Source organism: Terrapene carolina, unplaced genomic scaffold (genome assembly GCF_002925995.2).
Source record: "Terrapene carolina triunguis isolate 2854851 unplaced genomic scaffold, T_m_triunguis-2.0 Scaffold42, whole genome shotgun sequence".
NCBI lineage: Eukaryota > Metazoa > Chordata > Testudines > Emydidae > Terrapene > Terrapene triunguis.
Genome location: NW_020664393.1, coordinates 40420437 through 40436803, shown reverse-complemented (window position 1 = coordinate 40436803; position 16367 = coordinate 40420437). Strand labels below are relative to the sequence as shown.

Sequence of the window (16367 nt, the reverse complement as noted above, 5' to 3'; positions counted from 1 at the left end):
GGATTGCCACTACACTCATTATCTGTAATATGAGCATCCCGTCTTTCATGATTATCTGTCTCTGATATCCACGTAGTTTGGAGGGCCAGCACCCTGGCCTGAAGTCTCCTGTCTGATGTGCACTCACCCCAATTCTTGTGAAAGCTGTTTCACTACCTGGCTGAGATACCACCGGAACCACTTACTCAAATTCCTTTGCTTATTTGGTCCATTTGGTTCTGGAGTAACTGTTACACCTGCTAAAGGAAGGACTGAGGAAGTGTAGTGGAACTTCTTCCCACCTTGTATCCCCTGCCTCTTCCCTAAGGAATCAAGGCTCATGCTTGCTGTGTTTCCTCCTCCATTCCTCTGTTAGGGTTTTCTATAGGCGTGCTTAACTAGCTCTGTTCCATAACCATTACTTCTGGTTGGACGGCTATGCACTCACACTTGGAGTTTTGCCACTGACTTCAATGGAGCCGGGATTTACACTGCTTGAATTTTATTATATTCTTCCATCTTTTATGAACTTTGATTCTGTGACTCAACTTCTATACCTGCGGTATGCCCATGTGAGAATATGGGCAAGATCAGCTTAGGAGTTGATGTAATCTTACATCCCAACTGCGCACATGATCAGAGTCCAAATAGCATCACCAATAGCCACAAGTAATTCTCAGCTATAACTTTGAATGGCAGGCTCACCTGAGAGGTGGCTCACTTCTGACCAGGTTTCCATTGAGGACTGGGCATAGTTCAGTTCTGCCCTACAGAAGGCACTCTAAGGGCACAGAGTTTTCTTGTATAGAATCCCAGCATCCCAGTGAGTTTTAAACTACTTGGCCAGGAAACCAAGCCCACATTTCCAGTGGCAACTTATTGTGTCCTTAAAAGGCAACTGAAATTTCTAGGAATTTAGTTAATAGTTACAGTAACATCTGTCTGTTAGTTCTGCAGTTGTTTATGGGAAAAGTTTCATCTGTTTCCAATTAAAACAAATGACCGTTATGGCTATTAAAGCGATCTTTGAATAGCAAAATTAATTCAAAAATTGTTATTTGACACTATCCTAGCCCCACTCCCTTTCATTCATGGCACAGTGGTGTCATACTCTAATACAAAGAAAATAACTCTCAACACAAAATAAATTACATATAATTTCATGTTATTTGACAGGTACAAATTAATGTTTTATTAAATAAATACAGTAGATGACCAAAATTTGACTGCTGCAAATGGAAAATTACATTAGAGTGTATGATTCTAAGGTAATTATTGGTCATTTCAAATGATTTAGTCCCTAAAACATAATGCAGAACACTAATTCCCTGTGAAATAAAGAAATACAGTGGCAAGAAAGTTAAGGGACATGTTTTATTTCATAGCTTTCTGCAAGCAAAACTGCTTCGATACAAAATGAGTTCAATGATACAGTGCTACTGTCCACTCAAGCAAAAGAAAACCTCACATTTACATGAATGCACTTTATATTGAATTCTTACAGTATAGTAGTTCTAATATCCAGAGTGTGTCTGGCCTCATTTAAAGCAATGGCACAGAAATGCTGCAAGATATTGGAGTATTGTATGACTGGCAAGTGCTTAAGTAACTTTCTGTGAGTTCTCCAAGAGATGCTGCATAAATAATTGTAGTGTGAATGTGTTTTTTATTCCTTAGTAAGTCTGACATACATCATTTAGTGTTCGTTCAGTTAATTCAAAATGTGTAATTGTGTCTTTTGGCTTTTTATTTTATTTTTTTAAAGAAAAATCATGAGGTATCCTTTCCTGTTAACTAATGATGGAGTGATAGGCCTATTTGACTGAGGTTGCAGAGACTTAACTGTACATTCAGTACACTGCACATTTGGGAATTGTTTTAGTGTACTTTCTACACATTACTGTGTACAATTGTTAGTTTACATTAAAACTCTTTCCCCCTTCACATAGGATATGGCATAAACAAACAAACAAAATCTGACAAAAATTATACACACAAAATAAAAGGACAAATACACAAATAAGGCCATCTGCAGAATTAAAAATCCACCTCTTGCAATATTTCACAATAATTTCTACATAATATTTTACATCTTACAAACTTAAATATTTAATGCACAAGGCAAAGACCTTTACGGAGCTGATCACATTATCTCTTGGAGGACTTGTCCAATTTGCTGACTGGTGGCCTCCTTTGGGGAGTTGGAATTTTGGAAGGCTTGCCTGATGCTAGCCGAGAACCTGCTCGGGGCTGTGGTCTGCTTGCATTGTGAACAGTCTCTGACATATCTGAACACACAGACTGGATTTCTGAAATGTCAAAGTCAGATGCATCACTGCCTCGGCGGCTACTTGACCTACTGCCAGCCTTGCTTCCTGCTCGGCTTCCAGGTCTACTTGGAGTCCTTCTGGTGTCTGTAAGGAGAGGGGAAAGATGTCCATCGGCATTAGGGAGATGGGGTTGAACGAGAGACTTTTAGTGGGTGTTTTTACACACTTAGGACCTTAAATATTTCATAAGCCACCCTGGAATTCCCACTGGCACACAGGAAATGAGGTCAGTATGTACCCCTCAGGAAAAATATGTAAGGTCTGATCCTCCAAGCTGCCTGTGCTTAGCACTGCCACTCGAGGGATTGCATGGCTGGCTCCTTAAGGTGAGGAAATGAGCACAGAGGCAAACATTCTGCTAATCCTAAAACAGGGCATCTTTCTGAAACTGGCACTCTAGCTCATGTAACTTGATGCACAAGTTACTGGTGAAATTCTTTGACCTGTGTTATGAAGAAGATCAGACTAGATGATCCATATGGTCCTGACCTGAAAATCTATGAGTCTATAAAACAATGCTATTTCTCCTAATAAAGAGAAAGGAATGTGTGATTAAATACTGAGGTGTAATAAACTCAGCTGCTAGCTTTTCTCATAAAAACATATTATCCTGGCAGCTTCTATCAACTCATTAGTCTTGCAATATACCCTGGCTTTCTAAGTTTTTCCAAATCTAGATGCAGTCACTCTCCGACTTCTACATGCTCATCAGGAATTTTACACAGGCAACATGGATACTGCAAAAGAATTGCCCACCCTTTAAAAAATGTGGGCCTCTCTTCTGACTTATGTATTAAGCACTAGCAGAATTTTAAATTGCTTCTTCACTCCAAGGATATACAGTTGTAAGACACAATGTGCTACTTGTACCTGGGAAATAAACAAACAAGCAATAAGCCATGCAATATGTTCATACTGTTTAAAATGATTTCCTTCTTTCCAGTGGATGAATGAAGAAATCAATGTATACAAGGCCTGATAAAGTGAAAACTTGCTTATTCAATACATGCATGACATCTTTCATTTGTGTCAATGCAGTTCATGTGTCAGGTGGAAAAATCACAACAAGAATCTTAAATGGAATAAAGTTATATAGAGTAAAAGTTTCATTTTAATTATTAAAGAATCAACAAATCTGGCTTACTGTAAGTGCAAAGAAAGCCTGGTCTAAACATGTGCATTAAACTATTTCTTCTTGAAAATGGTAACAGCTTAAAAGATAGGAACCATTTGGGTAGGATTCTCCAGTCCTCCTGAATCCACTTTGTACTCTGCAAGTGCTGAATGCAGATGGAAGTGGCGCTGCTGCCTCCTATGCCAACCACCCAACCTCATCCCTTGCATAGAGGTGTGCTGGGGGCAGCAGGGCAGAACAGAGCTCAGATACTCCCATTTATCCACTAGTGTAATATCCTTGAGGGCCCTTACACCAGTGGTGTAAGTTGCAGCTGCTCCCCTGCGACTCTTATTTTCATCAGGGCCACGTGGCTCATGATCAGGGGGCCACAGCTAGATCCCTGATGGCCAGCTACTCTCCAATGCATCTGAGCTCTGCAAGGATATAGTTAAGAATCTGCTCTTTTGCTTTTAAGTATTTCCTTAGTGGCTGCTTGGGGAACCATTATAAACTACGGGTGTTGCAGTTCAGACATTAGCACAAATGTGCACATCACATAGAGAAATCATAGAATATCAGGGTCGGAAGGGACCTCAGGAGGTCATCTAGTCCAACCCCCTGCTCAAAGCAGGACTAATCCACAACTAAATCATCCCAGCCAGGGCTTTGTCAAGCCTGACCTTAAAAACATCTAAGGAAGGAGATTCCACCACCTCCCTAGGTAACCCAATCCAGTGCTTCACCACCCTCCTAGTGAAAAAGTTTTTCCTAATATCCAACCTATCCCCCTCCCCACTGCAACTTGAGACCATTACTCCTTGTTCTGTCACCTGGTACCACTGAGAACAGTCTAGATCCATCCTCTTTGGAAACCCCTTTCAGGTAGTTGAAAGCAGCTATCAAATTCCCCCTCATTCTTCTCTTCTGCAGACTAAATAATCCCAGTTCCCTCAGCCTCTCCTCATAAGTCATATGCTCCAGCCCCCTAATAATTTTTGTTGCCCTCCGCTGGACTTTTTCCAGTTTTTCCACATCCTTCTTGTAGTGTGGGGCCCAAAACTGGACACACCAATGCTGAATAGAGGTGAATGATCACGTCCTTCGATCTGCTGGCAATGCCCCTACTTATACAGCCCAAAATGCCGTTAGCCTTCTTGGCAACAAGGGCACACTGTTGACTCATATCCAGCTTCTTGTCCACTGTAACCCCTTTTCTGCAGAACTGCTGCCTAGCAACTTGGTCCCTAGTCTGTACGAGTGCATGGGATTCTTCCGTCCTAAGTGCAGGACTCTGCACTTGTCCTTGTTGAACCTCATCAGATTTCTTTTGGCCCAATCCTCTAATTTGTCTAGGTCCCTCTGTATGCTATCCTTACCTTCCAGCATATCTACCACTCCTCCCAGTTTAGTGTCATCTGCAAGTGATGACTAAATCTCTGTTTATCCCCGGGTATTCTCTCCAGCGGTGGCAACCCTTGCTGTGTGCATTGTATCAAGTTCTAAAATCAAAGCACTCACCTGCAAACTGCGCTCTAACTCTGGTAGCTGCTGTTGATATTAGGCTGTTGTCTTCTCCAGAGTGGAAACCTTTCCCTGACAGATATCCTGGCAGTCTAAGTTTACTCCCTTGTATTGGTGTTCCCTACATAAGACAAATACAGTTGTTTCATCTGTCATCACTGAGATGTATTGAATGGCTCCGAATTTGGAATTCTATCATCTTCAGAACATGCATGCCAAATACAAAGTCTTGGCTGGAATCATCATTTAGTAATGAGAATAATTTGAACCAGTTTTTTTTACCATGTAGTGCCTAAAAATCATTAGCTATAAAATCATTCAGTCTACTTAGCATCAGCATTATAACATTCTTTACATATGTATCAAAGTATTTTTTTTTTTTTAAAAGATGCTACCACTATATATTTTAGTTATCTTAGCATATTAGGTTAGTTGAGGGTACAGTACTTAGCATATTACTAGAGAGAAGAAGCTTCATTTTACATGCCTATCTGGCCTAAACCATCTGCCCACAGTTATATGTGTGGAATGCTTTTGTTTTCATTTAAAGATTTTGGTGCAAAAAGCACAGACTTATGAAATTTTGAAAACCCCCAGATCACCAGATTTTGAACCTCTTTGCACCAGAGCAGAAGAAAATGTGAGACCCTAATTTAGTTTAAAAATAATTGTTTTCTCCGTGGCCTTATGTTGTTTACAATGTCTCTACCCATAGTCTTGTATTGCTGGTTTTCTAGCTCCGAACTAATAGGGGCCCTGCAGTAACTCTTCTGTTGGTGGCCTGCCCTAGATGAGTTTGTTTTATTTATTCAGTGGGAGATAAGGCACAACTGGAGTAGTTCAGCCAATTGCCATTTATGCCTTATTTAATAAAATCTGCACATCACACCAGCTACTAGGGAAAACCACAACAATCATTTTGACTCAGTCAACATAAAAGGACTCACACACTAAAACACTATGAATGCCTGAGAAATGCATTACCTCCTTCAGTTATTTGTCCCCACTGCAACCTCAAAAGCATTGGGATTTGAAACATTAATTTAAAAAAAATTCATTGAAACTATAGACAGCACATGCAGCAGCTGGGAGATGTAGTAAAGGCCATTACAGCTCTATCTCATACACACCACTGGCCGTGGAGACACCATGTAGCATCCCATTACTTCACCAGGGAGACAAGAAAAGACAAGTCGACCCGCCATCCTGGAGGGCTGCGGGGACACTATCACGAAGAAATAAAATAATACCGTCCTGCAATGTTTTTCCAGTCACTGCTAGAGGCAATCATGTGGAAGTTCTTAAATTAATGCCACGGATTCTCATTTGATTGCAAATTCAGCGAAAACATGACTTTTCATTGGTCTTCCTGTACTACAAATTCCTTCCCACAGCTGTGATTTTAAGTACCATCAATTAACCTTATATGGATATTCAGTTAACTAAGGGACCAAAGGAAATGAAAGCAAATGTATTAGAAATTAACAGCTGTTTAAATTCTGAACTATGATTAAATCTTTTTTAATATTTTAAAGCAATAGACCTAAATGTGTACAGTAATATATAGTATTACACAAGGAATGAGTGAAAAAGACCTCTATATGCTTTATGCATCACTGAGCAAAGCCATACAGAGTTATGTGAATTTAGCATTGAAAAGTGCCAGGCTGACAGCATTGGACACTGAAGTCCTCTATTTATGTTCGGAACAGATATACCAGAGGCAGTGGTAGTGCCAGCTTCCCCACACTAATCCATCAATGTGCCTTAACCCTGACCTAGAATGACAACTTTTAGGACTGAGAAGACAATTTGGGGTCTGATCCAATTGGAGTCATTCCACTGATATCAATTGGATCAGGTACTTAGGCTCCATGTCCATTCAAACCAGTCTGACTGCCAACATGGGTGCTAATTATTGCATTGCTAGTGGGGTTTTTTGTAATGTGCACAGGAAACGAGACCATCAAACTCATTTTCCATGAGTCACCAAACCGTGATCTCATTATAGCAATTGTGGGTCATTACCAACGTAAGCTGAATTTCAACTGCTGAAAGGATCCAATTACCAGTCTCCTATGCCATGCTGCTCACAATGGAGTGGCATTTCCTCAGTCAGTAACTTCCTACTGCAGATCATAATTTATTAATCTCATGCCTGCATAGTATGAGTGCACAGTACACTAGAAGCCCAGAGGAAACAATGTTGTGAAAGGAGTTCATGAAATGCCATCCATAAACCAAAGTGAAAGGTAGGGGGATTTTTCTAAATTTCATCATCACAACTGGTATCATATTAATTGTCACTTTAGAGCTTAATATTATTGATCATTTATACTTTAAAGATATACTCATTAAAGAATCATAGGGAGAGTTTTCTTAAGACTCTAATATATTAAACACACTGAATAAAAGATCAGTTGAAGTTTAGAAAAAAGGATATAAAAATATTTGACAGAGGTCTAAAAGAGAGTGTATTAATATGCAAGGTACAGTGCAGCTGTGCAAAGAACTGTAATGACTGTTAGTGAGTTCATAGTTTTAGTGAAGGAAGTTCATTAGACTAGAATCTCTGTCCTTACTGTACCTCTGAAGATGACCCTTGATATTCTGAGGACTCTGATGGTTTAGAAGGAGTTGACGTTTTGCTGTTTGTCAACCATGGTTTACCATAATTGCGTGTTAAATGATGGGGTGTCTGTATGAAACAATGGCAAATCAAAATATGAAGGACAGTAGATGGAAAACAATGTATTGGAGAGGGATATCCAGGGTACAGAGACCACATTTCACAATTAATATATATAAAAAAAAAATCAAAACAAAGCAGAAATTGATGACAAACAATCCGTAAAAAGAGGATGTATGATTTATTTCTGAAATGCAGTGGAGAGGTGCATATTTGCTCCTTCAAAATGAATTCTTTGTTTGCTGATTTACCCATATGGCACCATAAATGTAAGGGAGTCTTTTCCAGTGTTGCAAAAGAGCAGCAAGTGTGAGAACAACACTGAAAACACCCCTCAAGAAGATGAAGAAAAATATAGATACTTCTTTCCTATAAATTCTCTTTTTTGTTAACAATGTTTAAAACAGGAGCAATCTATATAGATCCCATTCACTGATTAACGCAGCGTCATGTATTTAGTCATACCTTGGGTGTACTTGTAGCAACTGCTTGTGGTGAAGCTCCCTGGCCAGCCTGACTTGATATAGAAGCAGATCTATTGGGAGAAGCACCCCTGGAAGAAGGTCGTGATCTACGACCTCTTGGACGGAAAGCAGCCACGTTCTGACTTGCAGCATCTGCCAAAATGAACTTTTCACGCAGCTCCATGTTTGTCCTCCCTTTAGCTGCAGCACATCAAAGAGAGGGGGCAAGAAGTCAGCTATGCAGATCAGTCACATGTCCGTTTGTCACCTCTTTTGTCATGCCATCTCCAGCACAGTATGACAACAAATAAAATGCATTACTGCGTAATGCATTCATTTCAGACACACGGCAGTTCATGTGTAGAACATGCTTATTCTAGCATCTTAGGCTAGCAGGAATGAACCACTGTCAAAGGAAGTCAGCATGATAATGGAATGCTCAACATGCTAAGTCATTGTTAATCAACCAACTATTAACACATACACACAACCTAATGATCCGCTTAACTAACACTACAACTACTCATAATAAATAACACTTGCTTGGATGGTCCAGAAAAACCTGCCAAGTACAAATGGCAGGAAAGCAGCAAATATATTTATTCTAAACTATGCATTACAGTAGTTTGGCAACATGCAATGATGACCACAAAACCCAAGCTATAATGAGGTAATCGATGGCTAAGCACTCACACAGACATACAGGCACATACGACAGAACGTTCCAGAAGAATCAGATGCGTAGCATGTTAGTATTTTATTGTATCAGCATGAATGACAATTGTTTTTGAAACACTTTTCAAGAGTGTCAAAAAAAATGTAGCATGTAAAGCATCAGCCCACGTAGAAAAATGTTAAGCCAAATGTGATGAGTTAAACATATTGTTAAAAATATACATATTAAAGCAAGAGTAGGAAAGAAAGGAAGAGAAAGACAGAGCAGGAGAGACGAAGAGAGAGGTTTGCCAACCTATGGTAGGCTGAGTGGTAATTGAAGAGTTTGATTCCGAACGTAACATTTTACTCCCATGATGATGAACTAGAAAAAATGACACAGGATATGGATCACATTAAAGAAAATTGTTAGCAGGAGAAGAAATTAAGTACAGCAGTTGCATATGCAAGAGACTCAGAACACGCCAAAAGACAGAACTTAATGTAAAAGCTCTCAAAGTGTTCCTAACCTAGCTCTCAAAGCTCCCCTAAGCAAAAAATAGTGCTTGAATAGACTTAGCAGCAGTGACAAGTATCCTTCTGTAAGAAAGGGGGGAGGGATAACTCAGTGGTTTGAGCATTGGCCTGCAAAACCCAGGGATGTGAGTTCAATTCTTGAGGGGGCCACTTAGGGATCTGGGGCAAAATCAGTACTTGGTCCTGCTAGTGAAGGCAGGGGGCTGGACTCAATGACCTTTCAAGGTCCTTTCCAGTTCTAGGAAATAGGATATCTCCATTTAAAAAAAAAAAAAAAAATCTGCCAACATAAAAATGTAATATAAGATGAAACTGTTTTACATATAGTTACCATACATTTTAAGCTGTATATAATGAGAGCATTATGAAATATGCAGTGTGTGAGTAGCTCCTGACAGACATGAAGGCTTAAGGAGGGGCCTGCTCCTGCTCCACTGAAGTCAATGACAGCTTTATCATTGACTTCAATGGGCGGTGTAATTTTAAGCATGTGAGCATCCCAAAGAGTTCAGTATTAACATGCTTTAAGCTATGCATGTACTTGAACAACTTGTTAAATTGGGGCCCAGGCACAGTGAGACTTACAGTAGGACTTATACAGAGGGTGTTCCACATACATGTCCGAATCAGGGAGCAGGAGAGGCAAGGACCAGCACCAGCTCTTTGAGGGGAAGTAATAAAGAATTCTAATAATCAGATGTTTATTAATCATGATAGCAGTCAATTACAATCTGAGTAGGATGTGGAGCCCCAGGGAACAGCATGTCAAGAGTATAGCTGGTCAAAACATTTTTTAACAAAACCTTTTCCATTGAAAAATGCTATTTTGTCAATATCAAAATGTTATGTGAAAATGTATCAGCTTTGACAGAAGTTTTATCAGGTCCAGGATAGAATTTCTGGTGAGAGCAAGACAGAGTGACTCTATAGCCGGGTGGTTATGGCTCTCACCTGGGAGTTGGGAGCAGTGACTCTCCCACCTCCCAGGTGAGTGTGCTAACCACTGAGCTATTGGCGGGTGTGTGTGTGTGTGTGGGGGGGGGGGGCGTCTTATGGGTTTTTGTTGTTGTTGTTCTTTGCAAAATATTTCAAAAGGTCTCAGTTTATTCTGCATTAGAACAATTTTTTTTTTGAAACCTTCTCAACATTTTAAATGAAACATAATTGTTTTCTGGCCAGCCCTACGCAAGAGTCCTGAGAGTAGAATTTGAAATGTGGTGATGGTATCTCTTGAATGCTGTTGGACATGTGAAATCATGCAGCACCTAATTCTCCACTGCCTTGCACTTTGTGGAGTCGTTTACCCTATGCAGAGTGAGAGTAAAATGCTAACAAATAAGAATGGTAGCAAAGGTGTAAATGACCCTACTGACTTCCAGCCAGTGCAGAATCAGGCTTTCGGTCTCAGCTGGAACTGCAATACACTTCACTTCTCCTCGGGATATGAAATACCGGTGTTTTGGTGGGCAGCAGGACTTTTTTGGAATACCATTAAAAACAGACATTTACAACACCTCACTTTTGACATTTTCTACTCCGCTTGTGATACTCCCTTTACAGTACTTAAAATAGGAAATGCTGTTACTCTTGTGGTAAAGATTTCCATCTATGAATGGCATCCATTGTTATTGCTTATGGGTTACTTTTTGGTCCCTGAAAGTTTCTTCTTTTTGTTTACGTTACCTACCCTACTGCAACAGTAACTACAAAATACAAGTGATCTATTTGTCTATTAAACTTTTATAATCCTGGGTCCAACCTAGCAGTTCTTAGGCAAGGAATGGGAGTGCTACCGGAGTAAGTCTGAAGATGAGCATGCTCCCTACTCTTAGTGACTTATCTTTTTCCTCACCTTTCCCTTTAACTTTCCTATTCAATTGTTGTCTGATCCTATTACATTAGTTACTATACTCGTTACATAAAGAACTACATAAAGTTACTTGCTTTTAACTCACTCTGAACAGGTACAGTAACTATTATAATTTTCTAACTTTATCACTCTTGCTCCTATTTGTCTTTTACCTCAGTTGGCTATTTCACCCCTTTCTTTTTTAGCTCCTGCTATTCCTGAGTCAGGCTTTAACTTCCTCTTGGCCAGAGAGAACCCACTATCCCATCGGGATGGGACTTCTTGCAAACATCCATCCCTCATTAAGCTGTTGCCAGTTTGTGAAGTAAAATCTGATAGAGTAACATGTTGTATACAATTGCCACAAGACAGGTGCAGGGTCACTCTCCAGTTCCTCTTTTCGCTCTCTACGCAAGGCTCAGAGCTATAAGAAGGGCTTCTGGGGAGAATGCCAGTGAGAACGCAGCATTGCACAAGCAGAGTCTGAGGACAGGATGAGTCCCTAGGTCAGTCCGACCTTGTGGCTGTGATTCTTTGGTTCTGATTACCTTGTGCTGATTTATGGCTTTAAAACTTCACTCCCGCTGAGCAGATTTTAAAAACTGTTGCTACATTTTGTTTCCGCTGAGTCATACAACCAGTGTACATGCCGTGTACTGCACTTAACCAAGCTTAATTCTTAGTTACACCAGTATGAAGGCATCAGAGTCACTCTGGATTTATACAGATGTTATGGAGCTGCGTTTGGCCCTTAGGATTTTAAAATACACACAACTAGAACTAGGAGGTATGCAATGAGTCACTGTTTAAATAAATAACAGGTGTTTTATACTGTTCAATTTCTATCCTGCAAAAAAAATCCCAAACAGCTCTTGACAGTGACTGCATCCCGTTAATGATTTTAATGTCCATTCTAAAACAACCTTCTTACATACCCCTGCAAGGATCATTTTTTACTAAGAATTCATCCAGTGCCATCCAGCCACCTCCAACACGAACCATTACTGTACTTCGCAAGATGCGAACAAGACGCAGCTGTTGAGAGTCACCAAACTGTAAGAAGATTAAACAAAATGCTTAGGTTTTCAATAGTTCTCCACACATAAAATATGCATTTCAGCTCTGATGGGTTAAAATCATCCATTCAAAATTTCTGTTTTAATTTCTAATCATTAGTAAACTCTTAAAATATGATTTTTTATGAAAATTGTCAATGCTGTTAGGATTTCAAGGTGAACACCACTGTATTAATCCAAAGAAATATGGTAGGCTGCCAGGTTTAACTTTATGCTTGATTCTCAAGATTTTGTCTAATCTTGTGAAAGCAGCAAAATTAGTAATACGATAATTGGTTATGTTCTGCATTTGTATGAATTAATCAGCATAAAAACTTTCACTGAACTCTTTTTGCAATAGCAGGGATACAGTTTTCAAAGATATGAAACTTTCAGCTGAAAAGTGTGGGAAAACTGTTCAAATGATAGATCAGTGGGCTAGAATTTCAGCTAAATCAGGGGAGCTTTACACTGCTCCGCTCATCAGCTGAGCAGAGGAACACCTTACAGTCATTTTAACAGCTCTAAGCCACCCTCCTGCTCAGGGCTGGGTGAAGGTGGCATAGCTGGTAAAAAGGGGCTGTGATTTGGGGTTGCTATATTGGCCCCTTGGGGCAACTGGCAGCTAGCACAAATTAGAACAATCTTGATCTGTGTGCAGAGCACACTCATGATTCACAAGAGCAGAAAGATGGCTTAAAACCACCTTCCCACCCCTCCTGTGTTGTGCTGACTGCTTATTTTGTGCTGCTGAAGACTGGGCCTAAAGCGTAGTATGGTCTTGAAAAATGTTCAGTGTAGTTTGTATGAAATACCTTCAAAGCCCTGCAGAATCCTCTGCACATCACTGGATCAAATTTGGATCAAGTCAGTCAGTAGTGACCAAAAGATATACCCTTCTCATTATTTGGTGGCCTGTGTGAAAACAGCTGGCTGCTTTGATCCAGTTCCTACCAATGTCCAATCATCAAATAATATCGCCTTCAGAACTGGCACATCTGCTGGCAGTCTCTGCAGCACAGGCCAAGCATTTAGTTAGCATGGGAGTGAACTAAGCTTTAACCTCAAAACAGGTTTGAAGCACTTTTGTTTAGTTGAGGGATTATTCTGCCGAGGTTTGCACAACTGTGACAACATGCTGTACTTGTTATGAGGAAAACAGAAGAGACTGTGCTTTCCAGTGTTATCAATCCAAAACCTTCCACAAGATCTAAATTAATTTAACACTCATAATTTCATGAAGGATCTCACAATCTCATGAAAACGGAACCAGAGGATCCAACACCTTCTAGTTGATGGCACATGTTTAAATTGATATACAATCCAGAGGCCAAATCCCGACCTCTGGTCTGCATGCATGCAGAACCTCGCTGAAGTCAATCATAATCAAATGCACACATTTTAGGTAGAATCTGACTGCTGGAGTAACTGTACCTATTTGCTCCAGTGAAGTGATGGAAACATGTTAAAGCCAAATCACACAAATGTGCTCCTTACTTACTTGTTAAAAGACCTTTGGCACTGCTTAAGCAAAGTGGGCAAGAGAGGGCAAAAGGAATATTACTTCTGGGAACCAAACAATAGGAAGCTTACAAGCTTAATTTAATAATCAAAGAAAATTGTGTTCTAAATGAGCAAAATGTAAATTTAAATGAGCTCTATGTTAGATTTTTTTAATCCATTAAATAGCTTTATAATGAGGCACCATCTTCTTAGCTATGTAGCTCAATGAGAAAGCATGTAGCCCACAAGTCTACACTAACTATTTTGTTTTGCCTGTTAAGGAGGAAGTTTCTTCTTATTCTTTGTGAAGTCTTGAAGATCCCCTGGCTTTCAGCTTTTTAATACCCCATTTAGGCTCTGCGTTGCAGCCAGACTGAGGCATGGATACTTCCTTTAAGACCTGTTTATGCTGCAACTTGTTCAGCTAGCATGGCTGCTGACAAATAGCACAACTTCCAATGTGCTGCTTCCATAATGATCCCATTCCAGATTTTTATTAAAATATTTTGGATACAGACTTTCTTAGGTGAAACAATAATAAATATTGACCAAACTTGAAATGAGAAACACAAGCAGTTTAATAAATGGGTTTATAGGTTGTGTAGTGTCAATGAAGAAAAAATTCTGCTCTTGGTTACAGCCATGTAAATCCATTGCTACCAGAACAGAATTTGGCCAAGCTTCTTTAGGAAATTTATTATCCTTTGCTGAAATAATGTTTTGTAGCTTCTTGCAGCAATAAACTCCAGTTAATCACATTAGATATTCTACTTTTCCTTTCTCAGACACAGGATAAGCATAGTTTTCAAAAAGTCTTATCAAATCAAGGCCCTCTCTTTCTATACACTAACTCATTTTGAAAAGTTAGGACAGAAGTAGTTTGGCAAAGGTAGGTGCTGAAGGCTACTTTTTGCTGAGCACACACTATGCTATAATAATCTCAGCAAGCAACATTTTAAAAGCCACGGCAAAATTACCATTTCTGTAGTATCTTTAGCATTAGAACACCTAAAATCATTTATTCATGTAGTTGTTTTTCCAAGAACATGAATAAGATGCTAGTGGTAACTTTAGTATTAGGCATTTTCATGTATTTACAAGGCAGGCAAGCTGATTCTATATTTTAACAGGTTGTTTCAGTGTCCATCCTATGAAGGAGTCATTGATCCGCATTTCTTCCAATTAGTGTTGTATGGCACTTTCACAACCAGAGATACTGATGACCAAACTAACACGCTAGAAGTATTTTTAAACACAATTACTGTACATCACAGCATTGGTATGATGGTATATTTGAAAAATATTTTGATGGGGGAATGGAAGCAGTCCAAATTTGAACTTCAAGTTTATTCTGCCAACTCAGTCCACACAGTTTTGTATTAAAAATATGTGCAATACATTGTGAACTGATTCTTAATCAATCAATCTATTCATTTGATTTCTAATTTAATGCACTGCGATTTTTCAAGGATTCTGAAAATGGAATGGTAATAAGTGACTAAGTAATATGACACAACATAGAATTCTGAGGCATACTGCTGTAATATATTACATATAAAAAACTCTGGATAGTAGAATAATTAACACTCGTCGTAAATCATAATTAAAATGCAAAGAAACTTATCATATACATTGTTGCTGTCCATTATCTGGTTCCCTTAAAAGTAATCTCCTTAATGAGACAAAAGGCAAAACAAAAAGGGAGGAGGAGATCCTGAAACCAGGAACACTTTATAGCATTTACAGAAACACCACAGCTGACCAACAATGAATTAGCTCAGGATGAAAGTATGGGAAAAGAGTGGCCATTGCAAGCTTAAATGACTATTCATTAGAAAAAAAAATAGAAACTTCAGAACACATTCCACTGGTTTATACCTGATTTCCCAGGAAGAACTGATAAGAAATGAAAAATGGAAGAAAGACACAATTAGTTTAACAAGAAATTCTCTGTATGACTCGAGAACACATGCAAACTAACACACACATTGAAACTTCTAAATACAGGATCTAGTTTAGAGATGTGCAGGTAATTAGCTATCCAAAGTATGAACTTGGAAGGATTCATGAGTCCTTTGTTACCTTCCTGGTCTTTTCCCTTTTAAAATCATCTGAAGATGTTCCATAGTCTGCCTTAGCCAAATAATGAGCACCTCATCTGAAAACGTTCTGGTTATTGAACCTGAGGGTAACAAATGACTTTCTCTGCAACATGGCAGATTCATCTCTGGTACCTGAACTGCTTTTAGGATACCTGGCACATTTCCTGTCTAGCTACTAGATGAAGGTACAGTATGCTGGAAAAAAGTAAAAAGAGGGGATGTGGATGATAAAAATGTTTGACCAAAGTATATTCTAAGTACAATACAGTCCCATGTGTTTAATCTGAATCTGTTTGGAAAATCCATTTTTACTCAGGTGTAAAAAAAAAAAAATCAATCAGTTAACAAGTCAATATATATAGTGGTATGCAGGACCAGCTACTGTTTAAATCATTTTGCTATTTAGATATACAAATCTCTCTAAATACTGAGAAAAATGGTTTATTGTAGGTTCAGTTGAAAGTTAAACACGTTATTAGTCTATATTTTCTAACACAAATTACTGATGTAAAGTTTAGTGAAGCTGAAACTACATAATTTCTAGGTAGACTTTGAGCAAACATAAGT

General features: G+C 39.1%; 1 protein-coding gene across 1 annotated transcript in view; it reads right to left on the bottom strand.

Annotated features, from left to right (window-relative positions):
- Nucleotides 1-1339: 1339 nt before the first annotated feature.
- DST (dystonin) overlaps nucleotides 1340-16367 on the bottom strand; it is a 361566-nt gene continuing 346538 nt past the window's right edge. The window contains exons 89-94 of the mRNA XM_026654897.1: nucleotides 15577-15594; nucleotides 12076-12193; nucleotides 8102-8301; nucleotides 7535-7645; nucleotides 4945-5068; nucleotides 1340-2393 (exon numbers count right to left, since the gene is read on the bottom strand). Coding sequence (XP_026510682.1) covers nucleotides 2128-2393; nucleotides 4945-5068; nucleotides 7535-7645; nucleotides 8102-8301; nucleotides 12076-12193; nucleotides 15577-15594 — 837 coding nt within the window. The 3' untranslated portion in view covers nucleotides 1340-2127. The remainder of the gene's footprint in view (nucleotides 2394-4944; nucleotides 5069-7534; nucleotides 7646-8101; nucleotides 8302-12075; nucleotides 12194-15576; nucleotides 15595-16367) is intronic.